At 35.1% G+C, this 18,448-nt stretch overlaps 1 protein-coding gene across 30 annotated transcripts in view; it reads left to right on the top strand.

Annotated features, from left to right (window-relative positions):
- Nucleotides 1–18,448, top strand: part of LOC145436170 (uncharacterized) — a 126,975-nt gene that overhangs the window by 55,917 nt on the left and 52,610 nt on the right. For 28 of the 30 annotated variants that reach the window (XM_080313513.1, XM_080313500.1, XM_080313494.1 and 25 more), the window contains 12 exons: nt 669–731; nt 1,472–1,534; nt 2,585–2,647; nt 3,393–3,455; nt 6,171–6,233; nt 6,979–7,041; nt 9,758–9,820; nt 10,566–10,628; nt 13,345–13,407; nt 14,153–14,215; nt 16,932–16,994; nt 17,740–17,802. In XM_080313513.1, the coding sequence (XP_080169639.1) occupies nt 669–731; nt 1,472–1,534; nt 2,585–2,647; nt 3,393–3,455; nt 6,171–6,233; nt 6,979–7,041; nt 9,758–9,820; nt 10,566–10,628; nt 13,345–13,407; nt 14,153–14,215; nt 16,932–16,994; nt 17,740–17,802 (756 nt within the window). The remainder of the gene's footprint in view (nt 1–668; nt 732–1,471; nt 1,535–2,584; nt 2,648–3,392; nt 3,456–6,170; nt 6,234–6,978; nt 7,042–9,757; nt 9,821–10,565; nt 10,629–13,344; nt 13,408–14,152; nt 14,216–16,931; nt 16,995–17,739; nt 17,803–18,448) is intronic. The other 2 variants (XM_080313516.1, XM_080313495.1) reach the window with 2 other exon arrangements.

The raw sequence follows: 18,448 nt of genomic DNA, 5'->3' as shown, positions 1-18,448 counted from the left end.
AAAAGATGCCTGTGACTAAAAAAATGTGATTTTTGACGCGCAACCATTTGTTGACTGAGCAATTAATGACCAAACATATTCAGATATCTCCGAACTAGGGCGAATGCAGACCGCACTAAACATTGGTAAAGTACAGTCAAATTTGAACTGTTTTTGACCGGTCGGGTAGCCGCTGAAGAAAAATAAATCACCCAGTACACTTGCTGTGGACTTGAGTTGAAACGATTAATTTGGTACGGTATGTTTTTCACGTTAGCTGATATGTTGGCTTAAAAAGGTGAACATTTTCACGAGCGGCCTTGTGCTGAATTCGGCTTGACGTTTTCGTGCTTAGTAGCAATTGAGTTGAGAGGGGTTGTAATATATACGGAAGACATTTAAACATATACCTAGCTTTAAATCCGCCAAAGAAATATACAATTGTAACGAACTAATTTTTACGTAACAGTTCTATACCATGAAAATGTAAAAACCTTGTGAACCCAGTGTATCTTCCGATACAATGCCAAAGCCAGATTTTCCCTGAAAAAATTAAGCCAGATTCCCCCATAAAAATTTCAAAATTCCCTCCAAGTGGGAAATCCCCTCCCGGTTGGGTACACTGACATAGTACTACGTCATTGTTTCGATTACCTCATATTGACGTATAACAATTTGGTATTTTTCAGACGATGGGAGACTGGATACCGTCAAAAACAGGACCAATACTCTGAACGAAACGCTGAACGCTCGTAAGATATTGAATTACATAGAAATATAATTATGCACGACGGAATTGACCGAATATTGCCTTAGTGATTCATTGAATTCCATATTTGATATACCTACTTTCGTCCAAACAGTTTCATTGTAAGCAAAATAGGAGTTATGTCCTGTCACTTGAATTGTGAGATTTTAGTGGCCCAAATATCTCGTTGTCATCTGTACCGCGATATTTTCAAATAAATAACACTACGGCATCGTTTCGATTACCTCATACCTTTCACGTGACAATTCGGTATTTTCCAGACGATGTTAAACTTGATACTGTCGAAAAAATACCATTATTCAGAATTAAACGCTGAACACGCGTTTGATATTCCAATACGTTAATATATTTTATTCACTACGAAATAAATTGAAGATTGCCATAGTGATTCGTTGAATTCCATAAAGGGTGTGCACCACATCTATTCGGATAAGGCTACTTATCCACTGTGACGTAAGAACCCAGCTAAAGGTTCGTGACGACATGTCTAAAAAATATGGAAAACATGATACAAACATATTTGCTCCAAATTGAGTTCTGTTTTTTAAATGAAAATTCTACTTCCATCGCACATCTGTTATCAGAATTGGCCAAACATCCCACCAGTACTTAATTTATTCCTCGTTTTCTATAACATATTTCCATTTTACAAACTCGAAGAGTGAAATTATATGTTTACGTTATAGCAGTATTCACGTATAGAGCTGATCACGATCTTTTCAGACGATGCTAAACTGAAGGAAGTCAACAGCAATTTAATTTATCTGAATGACACCGTCAAGACGCGTAAGATTTTATTATACTAATATGTTATGCAGAATTGAATGAATTTGAGACTCTGATTATTATTGATTTTATTGTAAATTAGATGTTCAATGTGTGTGCTGAGGTTGCACGGAATCGATCACCGAAACGATTGTTAGAGTTATGGTGTCCATGAGTTACACATAAAATACTGTTACCAAGTGTTCAGGTGTCCAAATCATCCCAATTTCGTTGCATATAAACTGAAACAAAAAATCTTGGAATATTTTGATTAGCTCAACTTGAAAGTAACCACAATATGACTATAACTTTGCAGGAAATAATTTTTTCATCCACGTACTCATTTGTAATGGATAGACACAATGATCAAGTATACGTCTAGTTCTCACCTACCCATTTGATAATGTTTGATGCATTTAAAGAAAATGTGATTATACAGTAATGTCCAGTCCACTTATCCCGCAAAAGTTATGATTTTTATGTCATTACTGCGAGTACGTCAAATGCAATCATAAACATCCTTTCACGACCTGGTCATTTTGATATGTTCGTTTTACTGATTGCCATTGAAAAACGTGCGTCAAAAGAATGCCAAACGAACAAAACAAACAAAAATAATTTTCACAGAAAACGAAAATATCATGATGAATTTATTTAGCGAATATTTGTGACTTCTGCTGTTCGTTTTTAGATACCAGTCAGGAAATGGGAGGTTGCAATTTAAAATGTGTCACCGTAATGTTCGGTTGAAACTCATAGTGTGACACCAATTGCCTAATCATGAATCGATTTATAAATTTTTAGGATAGCGATGTCATTTTTCAGAAGGAGTTTCGATTTCGATCCCAAGCCTCCACTGTGTTCGTCGGTTTCATTGTAGCGCATCAAAGTGCAGAAGATTTCCAGTGTTTATTAATTAAATTTCAAATAAATTATCTAATCGCTCGACGTAGTATTCAACATTTGAGAATTGAGACTATTTGACGCATCCATCGGCTGCTTTAGCTGATCAATTTGCTTGAAAAATACATTTCAGTTAGTTTCGTATAATGTTAATTCGTTATTTTCCAGAAGGCACTGACCTGGGACAGCTCCATGGCAACATCAGTAATATGAGGGAAACCCTTAAAACGCGTAAGATGCTGCGATGCTTAATAGATTTTGTTGACTACACTCAAAAAATTTGTGGTTGCCTCACTGATCAAATTTATTCCATGTTCGATGTGCTTCTTGAGCTTGTTCAGAATTGGCCTACTTTTATCATTCCGATGCGATTGCTATTTTGGTGGGTTTCCACGAGCTCAAAAAATTTGTTGCACAAATATCCAATTGCCGCTACAAGGAATTGGACCAGTCCGACCTGTAGATTTTTTGGTTGCATCAATCTCATAGATGCCATTTGAATTATAAGATTCCAGCATTTTGAAAAAAAACTGAAATATATGCAAGTGATAATGATGCAAAGTGTCATTTAAAAATGTCTAATTCAACTGGCTGTCCAATTCAGCTGGGTGACCCCTGATGTAGATAATAAAGACTGAAACAGTTTACTAAAAATATTACTAAATACATTGACAGTCATTTAATTATAGCTTATTGTTTACGTCAAAAAACAACACTTTCAAGGGATGAACATCGTATGTCGTGATATACAATTAACTTATATTAGGAAAAATCCGCTAATACGGCGGCAACGAATGTACCATATACCACGAAGTACCGAAAATTATACTTTCATCGTACACTCGTATTAGGGAATACCAAAAGTCCCACCAATCTTCTTGATGCGTAGGCATGGTCATTTTATAAATGCGAATCATGAAGTTATGTTTGCACGATAAATGTATCAAGGTATAACGTTGGACTTGATATTTTTCAGACGATGTTAAACTGGACGAAGTCAAGGATAATATCACGGATCTGAATAACACCCTCAACACGCGTAAGATGATTTAATACTTAAGATATCTTACGTACGACTGATAAGTTTAAAACTGTCACTATTATTTTTAATAAATTTTATGTTTGACGTGTGGGCGAAGGTTGCTGCGAATTCACGTATCAGAGCGATCTTTTATGAAGTTACCCACGAAGTATTCCTGGAAATTTTATTACCAAGAGTTTAGGTATCCAAATAATCCCAATTATGCTGAACAGATACGGACTAGTAATCAATACTTGCTTTTCATTTTCCCAACTTGATCGGATGTCAGTGACTACTACAGATTTGAAATTATTGTTAAAAATCTTGCTGACTACATTACCTCAAGAAAAACACGATCATTCCCCTATTTTAGAACTATACTGTTTAATCAAATTTGATGAGACTGAAACGTTCAATGCTTGTATTCGGTAAGACATGCCTCATTTATGAATTCACTGTGGTAATAAATATACATTAGTTATGGATTTAGACGAGTGTCCAATCTTGTAAGAATGGATGAAAATCGAGGGACAAAAATTGAATTAACTTATTGTTGGGAAAGAAAAACACTGGGCAACAATTTTGAACCAGGAATTTGTTGACGTTGCTTTTTCACTTGATTTAGGCTAATTTTAGTATGCTGATTTAAAAAAAGCCGCTGGTTTTCCTTCTGTCACGTCAAGTTTTTGCTCCACGACATATGTCCAAATATGAAAATTTTCACGAATTTAGCCACATTACTTTACCATACCATATAGAAATCCACAATTTTAACATAATATAAGTAGGGTAAGTTTTTGTTGCACTAAAATCGCGAGAAAAGTTGCACTTAATTTTGACAAAAGTTGCAGTAAAAAGTTGAATTTATAATTTTTGTTGAATTAGTAGGGTATAAGATACTGGAAAGGTTCCGTTGTATAATCTAGTTCACGCAGAGCTGTCAAATTTGTTACTTTTCCATTTTACGGACATTCTGCCGAGACCAGCAAAATTCATTTTTCCCCGTTACACAGCCAAAAAATTACGCAATGCGGGAATAAATTTCCCCAAAAAAGCCAAACTGCATAGCGTTGACCCCCTCTTCTGAAGCAAGTAAACTAACACACCCCAACCCCCTAGGTCTGCAAACTTGACGCAAGGCGTTGCAAAAACAACTCACTCTTGGCGACTTTAACAAAATCAATAGCATGAATAATGTGATCCAGTGAAAATGTATTACATATTGTTCGGACACGCTCGTGCTTGGCTGAACTTCTTGCTTGCAAGCCATTGTGTCATAGATAACATGGTGAAATGCAGCTAATACATCATATAGCTCTTTGATATGCAAATCAAAGAGAATAGAACCATTGTAGAAATAGTGTATAGCATGTTTTTAAATCACTCCTTTACGGTTTTACGCAATATTTGATAAAAGTTGCAGAAAAAATTGGTATTAAATATAGAGAAAAGTTGCAAGAAGTTGCACTATAAAATTCCGCCAAACAGCCTGAAACATCATTGTACATAGACTCCGAGTATCTAGGAAGCTGTCGGGATATCTTAATATAGACTCGATAAGACCACCACAAAAATGCCGAATCAGCTATTTAGTGAGTCAATGAATATTTGATATTGAATCTACATTCCGCACATGGTCAAAATTATTTATGTCGCAATTAGAACTAGAAATTAAGGACGTAAAAGCTATATCCCTGAGCCTTGAGTATAACATAACAATGAATGAATTTGAGACTCTGATTATTATTGATTTTATTGTAAATTAGATGTTCAATGTGTGTGCTGAGGTTGCACGGAATCGATCACCGAAACGATTGTTAGAGTTATGGTGTCCATGAGTTACACATAAAATACTGTTACCAAGTGTTCAGGTGTCCAAATAATCCCAATTTCGTTGCATATAAACTGAAACAAAAAATCTTGGAATATTTTGATTAGCTCAACTTGAAAGTAACCACAATATGACTATAACTTTGCAGGAAATAATTTTTTCATCCACGTACTCATTTGTAATGGATAGACACAATGATCAAGTATACGTCTAGTTCTCACCTACCCATTTGATAATGTTTGATGCATTTAAAGAAAATGTGATTATACAGTAATGTCCAGCCACTTATCCCGCAAAAGTTATGATTTTTATGTCATTACTGCGAGTACGTCAAATGCAATCATAAACATCCTTTCACGACCTGGTCATTTTGATATGTTCGTTTTACTGATTGCCATTGAAAAACGTGCGTCAAAAGAATGCCAAACGAACAAAACAAACAAAAATAATTTTCACAGAAAACGAAAATATCATGATGAATTTATTTAGCGAATATTTGTGACTTCTGCTGTTCGTTTTTAGATACCAGTCAGGAAATGGGAGGCTGCAATTTAAAATGTGTCACCGTAATGTTCGGTTGAAACTCATAGCGTGACACCAATTGCCTAATCATGAATCGATTTATAAATTTTTAGGATAGCGATGTCATTTTTCAGAAGGAGTTTCGATTTCGATCCCAAGCCTCCACTGTGTTCGTCGGTTTCATTGTAGCGCATCAAAGTGCAGAAGATTTCCAGTGTTTATTAATTAAATTTCAAATAAATTATCTAATCGCTCGACGTAGTATTCAACATTTGAGAATTGAGACTATTTGACGCATCCATCGGCTGCTTTAGCTGATCAATTTGCTTGAAAAATACATTTCAGTTAGTTTCGTATAATGTTAATTCGTTATTTTCCAGATGGCACTGACCTGGGACAGCTCCATGGCAACATCAGTAATATGAGGGAAACCCTTAAAACGCGTAAGATGCTGCGATGCTTAATAGATTTTGTTGACTACACTCAAAAAATTTGTGGTTGCCTCACTGATCAAATTTATTCCATGTTCGATGTGCTTCTTGAGCTTGTTCAGAATTGGCCTACTTTTATCATTCCGATGCGATTGCTATTTTGGTGGGTTTCCACGAGCTCAAAAAATTTGTTGCACAAATATCCAATTGCCGCTACAAGGAATTGGACCAGTCCGACCTGTAGATTTTTTGGTTGCATCAATCTCATAGATGCCATTTGAATTATAAGATTCCAGCATTTTGAAAAAAAACTGAAATATATGCAAGTGATAATGATGCAAAGTGTCATTTAAAAATGTCTAATTCAACTGGCTGTCCAATTCAGCTGGGTGACCCCTGATGTAGATAATAAAGACTGAAACAGTTTACTAAAAATATTACTAAATACATTGACAGTCATTTAATTATAGCTTATTGTTTACGTCAAAAAACAACACTTTCAAGGGATGAACATCGTATGTCGTGATATACAATTAACTTATATTAGGAAAAATCCGCTAATACGGCGGCAACGAATGTACCATATACCACGAAGTACCGAAAATTATACTTTCATCGTACACTCGTATTAGGGAATACCAAAAGTCCCACCAATCTTCTTGATGCGTAGGCATGGTCATTTTATAAATGCGAATCATGAAGTTATGTTTGCACGATAAATGTATCAAGGTATAACGTTGGACTTGATATTTTTCAGACGATGTTAAACTGGACGAAGTCAAGGATAATATCACGGATCTGAATAACACCCTCAACACGCGTAAGATGATTTAATACTTAAGATATCTTACGTACGACTGATAAGTTTAAAACTGTCACTATTATTTTTAATAAATTTTATGTTTGACGTGTGGGCGAAGGTTGCTGCGAATTCACGTATCAGAGCGATCTTTTGTGAAGTTACCCACGAAGTATTCCTGGAAATTTTATTACCAAGAGTTTAGGTATCCAAATAATCCCAATTATGCTGAACAGATACGGACTAGTAATCAATACTTGCTTTTCATTTTCCCAACTTGATCGGATGTCAGTGACTACTACAGATTTGAAATTATTGTTAAAAATCTTGCTGACTACATTACCTCAAGAAAAACACGATCATTCCCCTATTTTAGAACTATACTGTTTAATCAAATTTGATGAGACTGAAACGTTCAATGCTTGTATTCGGTAAGACATGCCTCATTTATGAATTCACTGTGGTAATAAATATACATTAGTTATGGATTTAGACGAGTGTCCAATCTTGTAAGAATGGATGAAAATCGAGGGACAAAAATTGAATTAACTTATTGTTGGGAAAGAAAAACACTGGGCAACAATTTTGAACCAGGAATTTGTTGACGTTGCTTTTTCACTTGATTTAGGCTAATTTTAGTATGCTGATTTAAAAAAAGCCGCTGGTTTTCCTTCTGTCACGTCAAGTTTTTGCTCCACGACATATGTCCAAATATGAAAATTTTCACGAATTTAGCCACATTACTTTACCATACCATATAGAAATCCACAATTTTAACATAATATAAGTAGGGTAAGTTTTTGTTGCACTAAAATCGCGAGAAAAGTTGCACTTAATTTTGACAAAAGTTGCAGTAAAAAGTTGAATTTATAATTTTTGTTGAATTAGTAGGGTATAAGATACTGGAAAGGTTCCGTTGTATAATCTAGTTCACGCAGAGCTGTCAAATTTGTTACTTTTCCATTTTACGGACATTCTGCCGAGACCAGCAAAATTCATTTTTCCCCGTTACACAGCCAAAAAATTACGCAATGCGGGAATAAATTTCCCCAAAAAAGCCAAACTGCATAGCGTTGACCCCCTCTTCTGAAGCAAGTAAACTAACACACCCCAACCCCCTAGGTCTGCAAACTTGACGCAAGGCGTTGCAAAAACAACTCACTCTTGGCGACTTTAACAAAATCAATAGCATGAATAATGTGATCCAGTGAAAATGTATTACATATTGTTCGGACACGCTCGTGCTTGGCTGAACTTCTTGCTTGCAAGCCATTGTGTCATAGATAACATGGTGAAATGCAGCTAATACATCATATAGCTCTTTGATATGCAAATCAAAGAGAATAGAACCATTGTAGAAATAGTGTATAGCATGTTTTTAAATCACTCCTTTACGGTTTTACGCAATATTTGATAAAAGTTGCAGAAAAAATTGGTATTAAATATAGAGAAAAGTTGCAAGAAGTTGCACTATAAAATTCCGCCAAACAGCCTGAAACATCATTGTACATAGACTCCGAGTATCTAGGAAGCTGTCGGGATATCTTAATATAGACTCGATAAGACCACCACAAAAATGCCGAATCAGCTATTTAGTGAGTCAATGAATATTTGATATTGAATCTACATTCCGCACATGGTCAAAATTATTTATGTCGCAATTAGAACTAGAAATTAGGGACGTAAAAGCTATATCCCTGAGCCTTGAGTATAACATAACAATGAATGAATTTGAGACTCTGATTATTATTGATTTTATTGTAAATTAGATGTTCAATGTGTGTGCTGAGGTTGCACGGAATCGATCACCGAAACGATTGTTAGAGTTATGGTGTCCATGAGTTACACATAAAATACTGTTACCAAGTGTTCAGGTGTCCAAATAATCCCAATTTCGTTGCATATAAACTGAAACAAAAAATCTTGGAATATTTTGATTAGCTCAACTTGAAAGTAACCACAATATGACTATAACTTTGCAGGAAATAATTTTTTCATCCACGTACTCATTTGTAATGGATAGACACAATGATCAAGTATACGTCTAGTTCTCACCTACCCATTTGATAATGTTTGATGCATTTAAAGAAAATGTGATTATACAGTAATGTCCAGTCCACTTATCCCGCAAAAGTTATGATTTTTATGTCATTACTGCGAGTACGTCAAATGCAATCATAAACATCCTTTCACGACCTGGTCATTTTGATATGTTCGTTTTACTGATTGCCATTGAAAAACGTGCGTCAAAAGAATGCCAAACGAACAAAACAAACAAAAATAATTTTCACAGAAAACGAAAATATCATGATGAATTTATTTAGCGAATATTTGTGACTTCTGCTGTTCGTTTTTAGATACCAGTCAGGAAATGGGAGGCTGCAATTTAAAATGTGTCACCGTAATGTTCGGTTGAAACTCATAGCGTGACACCAATTGCCTAATCATGAATCGATTTATAAATTTTTAAGATAGCGATGTCATTTTTCAGAAGGAGTTTCGATTTCGATCCCAAGCCTCCACTGTGTTCGTCGGTTTCATTGTAGCGCATCAAAGTGCAGAAGATTTCCAGAGTTTATTAATTAAATTTCAAATAAATTATCTAATCGCTCGACGTAGTATTCAACATTTGAGAATTGAGACTATTTGACGCATCCATCGGCTGCTTTAGCTGATCAATTTGCTTGAAAAATACATTTCAGTTAGTTTCGTATAATGTTAATTCGTTATTTTCCAGATGGCACTGACCTGGGACAGCTCCATGGCAACATCAGTAATATGAGGGAAACCCTTAAAACGCGTAAGATGCTGCGATGCTTAATAGATTTTGTTGACTACACTCAAAAAATTTGTGGTTGCCTCACTGATCAAATTTATTCCATGTTCGATGTGCTTCTTGAGCTTGTTCAGAATTGGCCTACTTTTATCATTCCGATGCGATTGCTATTTTGGTGGGTTTCCACGAGCTCAAAAAATTTGTTGCACAAATATCCAATTGCCGCTACAAGGAATTGGACCAGTCCGACCTGTAGATTTTTTGGTTGCATCAATCTCATAGATGCCATTTGAATTATAAGATTCCAGCATTTTGAAAAAAAACTGAAATATATGCAAGTGATAATGATGCAAAGTGTCATTTAAAAATGTCTAATTCAACTGGCTGTCCAATTCAGCTGGGTGACCCCTGATGTAGATAATAAAGACTGAAACAGTTTACTAAAAATATTACTAAATACATTGACAGTCATTTAATTATAGCTTATTGTTTACGTCAAAAAACAACACTTTCAAGGGATGAACATCGTATGTCGTGATATACAATTAACTTATATTAGGAAAAATCCGCTAATACGGCGGCAACGAATGTACCATATACCACGAAGTACCGAAAATTATACTTTCATCGTACACTCGTATTAGGGAATACCAAAAGTCCCACCAATCTTCTTGATGCGTAGGCATGGTCATTTTATAAATGCGAATCATGAAGTTATGTTTGCACGATAAATGTATCAAGGTATAACGTTGGACTTGATATTTTTCAGACGATGTTAAACTGGACGAAGTCAAGGATAATATCACGGATCTGAATAACACCCTCAACACGCGTAAGATGATTTAATACTTAAGATATCTTACGTACGACTGATAAGTTTAAAACTGTCACTATTATTTTTAATAAATTTTATGTTTGACGTGTGGGCGAAGGTTGCTGCGAATTCACGTATCAGAGCGATCTTTTGTGAAGTTACCCACGAAGTATTCCTGGAAATTTTATTACCAAGAGTTTAGGTATCCAAATAATCCCAATTATGCTGAACAGATACGGACTAGTAATCAATACTTGCTTTTCATTTTCCCAACTTGATCGGATGTCAGTGACTACTACAGATTTGAAATTATTGTTAAAAATCTTGCTGACTACATTACCTCAAGAAAAACACGATCATTCCCCTATTTTAGAACTATACTGTTTAATCAAATTTGATGAGACTGAAACGTTCAATGCTTGTATTCGGTAAGACATGCCTCATTTATGAATTCACTGTGGTAATAAATATGCATTAGTTATGGATTTAGACGAGTGTCCAATCTTGTAAGAATGGATGAAAATCGAGGGACAAAAATTGAATTAACTTATTGTTGGGAAAGAAAAACACTGGGCAACAATTTTGAACCAGGAATTTGTTGACGTTGCTTTTTCACTTGATTTAGGCTAATTTTAGTATGCTGATTTAAAAAAAGCCGCTGGTTTTCCTTCTGTCACGTCAAGTTTTTGCTCCACGACATATGTCCAAATATGAAAATTTTCACGAATTTAGCCACATTACTTTACCATACCATATAGAAATCCACAATTTTAACATAATATAAGTAGGGTAAGTTTTTTTTGCACTAAAATCGCGAGAAAAGTTGCACTTAATTTTGACAAAAGTTGCAGTAAAAAGTTGAATTTATAATTTTTGTTGAATTAGTAGGGTATAAGATACTGGAAAGGTTCCGTTGTATAATCTAGTTCACGCAGAGCTGTCAAATTTGTTACTTTTCCATTTTACGGACATTCTGCCGAGACCAGCAAAATTCATTTTTCCCCGTTACACAGCCAAAAAATTACGCAATGCGGGAATAAATTTCCCCAAAAAAGCCAAACTGCATAGCGTTGACCCCCTCTTCTGAAGCAAGTAAACTAACACACCCCAACCCCCTAGGTCTGCAAACTTGACGCAAGGCGTTGCAAAAACAACTCACTCTTGGCGACTTTAACAAAATCAATAGCATGAATAATGTGATCCAGTGAAAATGTATTACATATTGTTCGGACACGCTCGTGCTTGGCTGAACTTCTTGCTTGCAAGCCATTGTGTCATAGATAACATGGTGAAATGCAGCTAATACATCATATAGCTCTTTGATATGCAAATCAAAGAGAATAGAACCATTGTAGAAATAGTGTATAGCATGTTTTTAAATCACTCCTTTACGGTTTTACGCAATATTTGATAAAAGTTGCAGAAAAAATTGGTATTAAATATAGAGAAAAGTTGCAAGAAGTTGCACTATAAAATTCCGCCAAACAGCCTGAAACATCATTGTACATAGACTCCGAGTATCTAGGAAGCTGTCGGGATATCTTAATATAGACTCGATAAGACCACCACAAAAATGCCGAATCAGCTATTTAGTGAGTCAATGAATATTTGATATTGAATCTACATTCCGCACATGGTCAAAATTATTTATGTCGCAATTAGAACTAGAAATTAAGGACGTAAAAGCTATATCCCTGAGCCTTGAGTATAACATAACAATGAATGAATTTGAGACTCTGATTATTATTGATTTTATTGTAAATTAGATGTTCAATGTGTGTGCTGAGGTTGCACGGAATCGATCACCGAAACGATTGTTAGAGTTATGGTGTCCATGAGTTACACATAAAATACTGTTACCAAGTGTTCAGGTGTCCAAATAATCCCAATTTCGTTGCATATAAACTGAAACAAAAAATCTTGGAATATTTTGATTAGCTCAACTTGAAAGTAACCACAATATGACTATAACTTTGCAGGAAATAATTTTTTCATCCACGTACTCATTTGTAATGGATAGACACAATGATCAAGTATACGTCTAGTTCTCACCTACCCATTTGATAATGTTTGATGCATTTAAAGAAAATGTGATTATACAGTAATGTCCAGTCCACTTATCCCGCAAAAGTTATGATTTTTATGTCATTACTGCGAGTACGTCAAATGCAATCATAAACATCCTTTCACGACCTGGTCATTTTGATATGTTCGTTTTACTGATTGCCATTGAAAAACGTGCGTCAAAAGAATGCCAAACGAACAAAACAAACAAAAATAATTTTCACAGAAAACGAAAATATCATGATGAATTTATTTAGCGAATATTTGTGACTTCTGCTGTTCGTTTTTAGATACCAGTCAGGAAATGGGAGGCTGCAATTTAAAATGTGTCACCGTAATGTTCGGTTGAAACTCATAGCGTGACACCAATTGCCTAATCATGAATCGATTTATAAATTTTTAGGATAGCGATGTCATTTTTCAGAAGGAGTTTCGATTTCGATCCCAAGCCTCCACTGTGTTCGTCGGTTTCATTGTAGCGCATCAAAGTGCAGAAGATTTCCAGAGTTTATTAATTAAATTTCAAATAAATTATCTAATCGCTCGACGTAGTATTCAACATTTGAGAATTGAGACTATTTGACGCATCCATCGGCTGCTTTAGCTGATCAATTTGCTTGAAAAATACATTTCAGTTAGTTTCGTATAATGTTAATTCGTTATTTTCCAGATGGCACTGACCTGGGACAGCTCCATGGCAACATCAGTAATATGAGGGAAACCCTTAAAACGCGTAAGATGCTGCGATGCTTAATAGATTTTGTTGACTACACTCAAAAAATTTGTGGTTGCCTCACTGATCAAATTTATTCCATGTTCGATGTGCTTCTTGAGCTTGTTCAGAATTGGCCTACTTTTATCATTCCGATGCGATTGCTATTTTGGTGGGTTTCCACGAGCTCAAAAAATTTGTTGCACAAATATCCAATTGCCGCTACAAGGAATTGGACCAGTCCGACCTGTAGATTTTTTGGTTGCATCAATCTCATAGATGCCATTTGAATTATAAGATTCCAGCATTTTGAAAAAAAACTGAAATATATGCAAGTGATAATGATGCAAAGTGTCATTTAAAAATGTCTAATTCAACTGGCTGTCCAATTCAGCTGGGTGACCCCTGATGTAGATAATAAAGACTGAAACAGTTTACTAAAAATATTACTAAATACATTGACAGTCATTTCATTATAGCTTATTGTTTACGTCAAAAAACAACACTTTCAAGGGATGAACATCGTATGTCGTGATATACAATTAACTTATATTAGGAAAAATCCGCTAATACGGCGGCAACGAATGTACCATATACCACGAAGTACCGAAAATTATACTTTCATCGTACACTCGTATTAGGGAATACCAAAAGTCCCACCAATCTTCTTGATGCGTAGGCATGGTCATTTTATAAATGCGAATCATGAAGTTATGTTTGCACGATAAATGTATCAAGGTATAACGTTGGACTTGATATTTTTCAGACGATGTTAAACTGGACGAAGTCAAGGATAATATCACGGATCTGAATAACACCCTCAACACGCGTAAGATGATTTAATACTTAAGATATCTTACGTACGACTGATAAGTTTAAAACTGTCACTATTATTTTTAATAAATTTTATGTTTGACGTGTGGGCGAAGGTTGCTGCGAATTCACGTATCAGAGCGATCTTTTGTGAAGTTACCCACGAAGTATTCCTGGAAATTTTATTACCAAGAGTTTAGGTATCCAAATAATCCCAATTATGCTGAACAGATACGGACTAGTAATCAATACTTGCTTTTCATTTTCCCAACTTGATCGGATGTCAGTGACTACTACAGATTTGAAATTATTGTTAAAAATCTTGCTGACTACATTACCTCAAGAAAAACACGATCATTCCCCTATTTTAGAACTATACTGTTTAATCAAATTTGATGAGACTGAAACGTTCAATGCTTGTATTCGGTAAGACATGCCTCATTTATGAATTCACTGTGGTAATAAATATGCATTAGTTATGGATTTAGACGAGTGTCCAATCTTGTAAGAATGGATGAAAATCGAGGGACAAAAATTGAATTAACTTATTGTTGGGAAAGAAAAACACTGGGCAACAATTTTGAACCAGGAATTTGTTGACGTTGCTTTTTCACTTGATTTAGGCTAATTTTAGTATGCTGATTTAAAAAAAGCCGCTGGTTTTCCTTCTGTCACGTCAAGTTTTTGCTCCACGACATATGTCCAAATATGAAAATTTTCACGAATTTAGCCACATTACTTTACCATACCATATAGAAATCCACAATTTTAACATAATATAAGTAGGGTAAGTTTTTTTTGCACTAAAATCGCGAGAAAAGTTGCACTTAATTTTGACAAAAGTTGCAGTAAAAAGTTGAATTTATAATTTTTGTTGAATTAGTAGGGTATAAGATACTGGAAAGGTTCCGTTGTATAATCTAGTTCACGCAGAGCTGTCAAATTTGTTACTTTTCCATTTTACGGACATTCTGCCGAGACCAGCAAAATTCATTTTTCCCCGTTACACAGCCAAAAAATTACGCAATGCGGGAATAAATTTCCCCAAAAAAGCCAAACTGCATAGCGTTGACCCCCTCTTCTGAAGCAAGTAAACTAACACACCCCAACCCCCTAGGTCTGCAAACTTGACGCAAGGCGTTGCAAAAACAACTCACTCTTGGCGACTTTAACAAAATCAATAGCATGAATAATGTGATCCAGTGAAAATGTATTACATATTGTTCGGACACGCTCGTGCTTGGCTGAACTTCTTGCTTGCAAGCCATTGTGTCATAGATAACATGGTGAAATGCAGCTAATACATCATATAGCTCTTTGATATGCAAATCAAAGAGAATAGAACCATTGTAGAAATAGTGTATAGCATGTTTTTAAATCACTCCTTTACGGTTTTACGCAATATTTGATAAAAGTTGCAGAAAAAATTGGTATTAAATATAGAGAAAAGTTGCAAGAAGTTGCACTATAAAATTCCGCCAAACAGCCTGAAACATCATTGTACATAGACTCCGAGTATCTAGGAAGCTGTCGGGATATCTTAATATAGACTCGATAAGACCACCACAAAAATGCCGAATCAGCTATTTAGTGAGTCAATGAATATTTGATATTGAATCTACATTCCGCACATGGTCAAAATTATTTATGTCGCAATTAGAACTAGAAATTAAGGACGTAAAAGCTATATCCCTGAGCCTTGAGTATAACATAACAATGAATGAATTTGAGACTCTGATTATTATTGATTTTATTGTAAATTAGATGTTCAATGTGTGTGCTGAGGTTGCACGGAATCGATCACCGAAACGATTGTTAGAGTTATGGTGTCCATGAGTTACACATAAAATACTGTTACCAAGTGTTCAGGTGTCCAAATAATCCCAATTTCGTTGCATATAAACTGAAACAAAAAATCTTGGAATATTTTGATTAGCTCAACTTGAAAGTAACCACAATATGACTATAACTTTGCAGGAAATAATTTTTTCATCCACGTACTCATTTGTAATGGATAGACACAATGATCAAGTATACGTCTAGTTCTCACCTACCCATTTGATAATGTTTGATGCATTTAAAGAAAATGTGATTATACAGTAATGTCCAGTCCACTTATCCCGCAAAAGTTATGATTTTTATGTCATTACTGCGAGTACGTCAAATGCAATCATAAACATCCTTTCACGACCTGGTCATTTTGATATGTTCGTTTTACTGATTGCCATTGAAAAACGTGCGTCAAAAGAATGCCAAACGAACAAAACAAACAAAAATAATTTTCACAGAAAACGAAAATATCATGATGAATTTATTTAGCGAATATTTGTGACTTCTGCTGTTCGTTTTTAGATACCAGTCAGGAAATGGGAGGCTGCAATTTAAAATGTGTCACCGTAATGTTCGGTTGAAACTCATAGCGTGACACCAATTGCCTAATCATGAATCGATTTATAAATTTTTAGGATAGCGATGTCATTTTTCAGAAGGAGTTTCGATTTCGATCCCAAGCCTCCACTGTGTTCGTCGGTTTCATTGTAGCGCATCAAAGTGCAGAAGATTTCCAGTGTTTATTAATTAAATTTCAAATAAATTATCTAATCGCTCGACGTAGTATTCAACATTTGAGAATTGAGACTATTTGACGCATCCATCGGCTGCTTTAGCTGATCAATTTGCTTGAAAAATACATTTCAGTTAGTTTCGTATAATGTTAATTCGTTATTTTCCAGATGGCACTGACCTGGGACAGCTCCATGGCAACATCAGTAATATGAGGGAAACCCTTAAAACGCGTAAGATGCTGCGATGCTTAATAGATTTTGTTGACTACACTCAAAAAATTTGTGGTTGCCTCACTGATCAAATTTATTCCATGTTCGATGTGCTTCTTGAGCTTGTTCAGAATTGGCCTACTTTTATCATTCCGATGCGATTGCTATTTTGGTGGGTTTCCACGAGCTCAAAAAATTTGTTGCACAAATATCCAATTGCCGCTACAAGGAATTGGACCAGTCCGACCTGTAGATTTTTTGGTTGCATCAATCTCATAGATGCCATTTGAATTATAAGATTCCAGCATTTTGAAAAAAAACTGAAATATATGCAAGTGATAATGACGCAAAGTGTCATTTAAAAATGTCTAATTCAACTGGCTGTCCAATTCAGCTGGGTGACCCCTGATGTAGATAATAAAGACTGAAACAGTTTACTAAAAATATTACTAAATACATTGACAGTCATTTCATTATAGCTTATTGTTTACGTCAAAAAACAACACTTTCAAGGGATGAACATCGTATGTCGTGATATACAATTAACTTATATTAGGAAAAATCCGCTAATACGGCGGCAACGAATGTACCATATACCACGAAGTACCGAAAATTATACTTTCATCGTACACTCGTATTAGGGAATACCAAAAGTCCCACCAATCTTCTTGATGCGTAGGCATGGTCATTTTATAAATGCGAATCATGAAGTTATGTTTGCACGATAAATGTATCAAGGTATAACGTTGGACTTGATATTTTTCAGACGATGTTAAACTGGACGAAGTCAAGGATAATATCACGGATCTGAATAACACCCTCAACACGCGTAAGATGATTTAATACTTAAGATATCTTACGTACGACTGATAAGTTTAAAACTGTCACTATTATTTTTAATAAATTTTATGTTTGACGTGTGGGCGAAGGTTGCTGCGAATTCACGTATCAGAGCGATCTTTTGTGAAGTTACCCACGAAGTATTCCTGGAATTTTATTACCAAGAGTTTAGGTATCCAAATAATCCCAATTATGCTGAACAGATACGGACTAGTAATCAATACTTGCTTTTCATTTTCCCAACTTGATCGGATGTCAGTGACTACTACAGATTTGAAATTATTGTTAAAAATCTTGCTGACTACATTACCTCAAGAAAAACACGATCATTCCCCTATTTTAGAACTATACTGTTTAATCAAATTTGATGAGACTAAAACGTTCAATGCTTGTATTCGGTAAGACATGCCTCATTTATGAAATTCAACTGTGTTAACTGCAACATTTGTCTAAGGATTAAGAGAGTGCAACTTTTCTCGCGATTATTAGTGCAACGAAAAACTTGACCCTACTTATTATGTTGAAGAATTTGTGGATTTCTATATGGTATGGTAAAGTAATGTGGCTAAATTCGTGAAAATTTTCATATTTGGACTTAATGTCGTGGAGCAAAAACTTGACGTGACAGGAAGGAA

This window comes from Botryllus schlosseri, chromosome 3, assembly GCF_051294905.1.
Source record: "Botryllus schlosseri isolate E-star chromosome 3, Bs_hap1, whole genome shotgun sequence".
Classification (NCBI taxonomy): domain Eukaryota; kingdom Metazoa; phylum Chordata; class Ascidiacea; order Stolidobranchia; family Styelidae; genus Botryllus; species Botryllus schlosseri.
The sequence above is the reverse complement of the archived record's forward strand: the minus strand, read 5'-3'. Positions and strand labels throughout refer to the sequence as shown.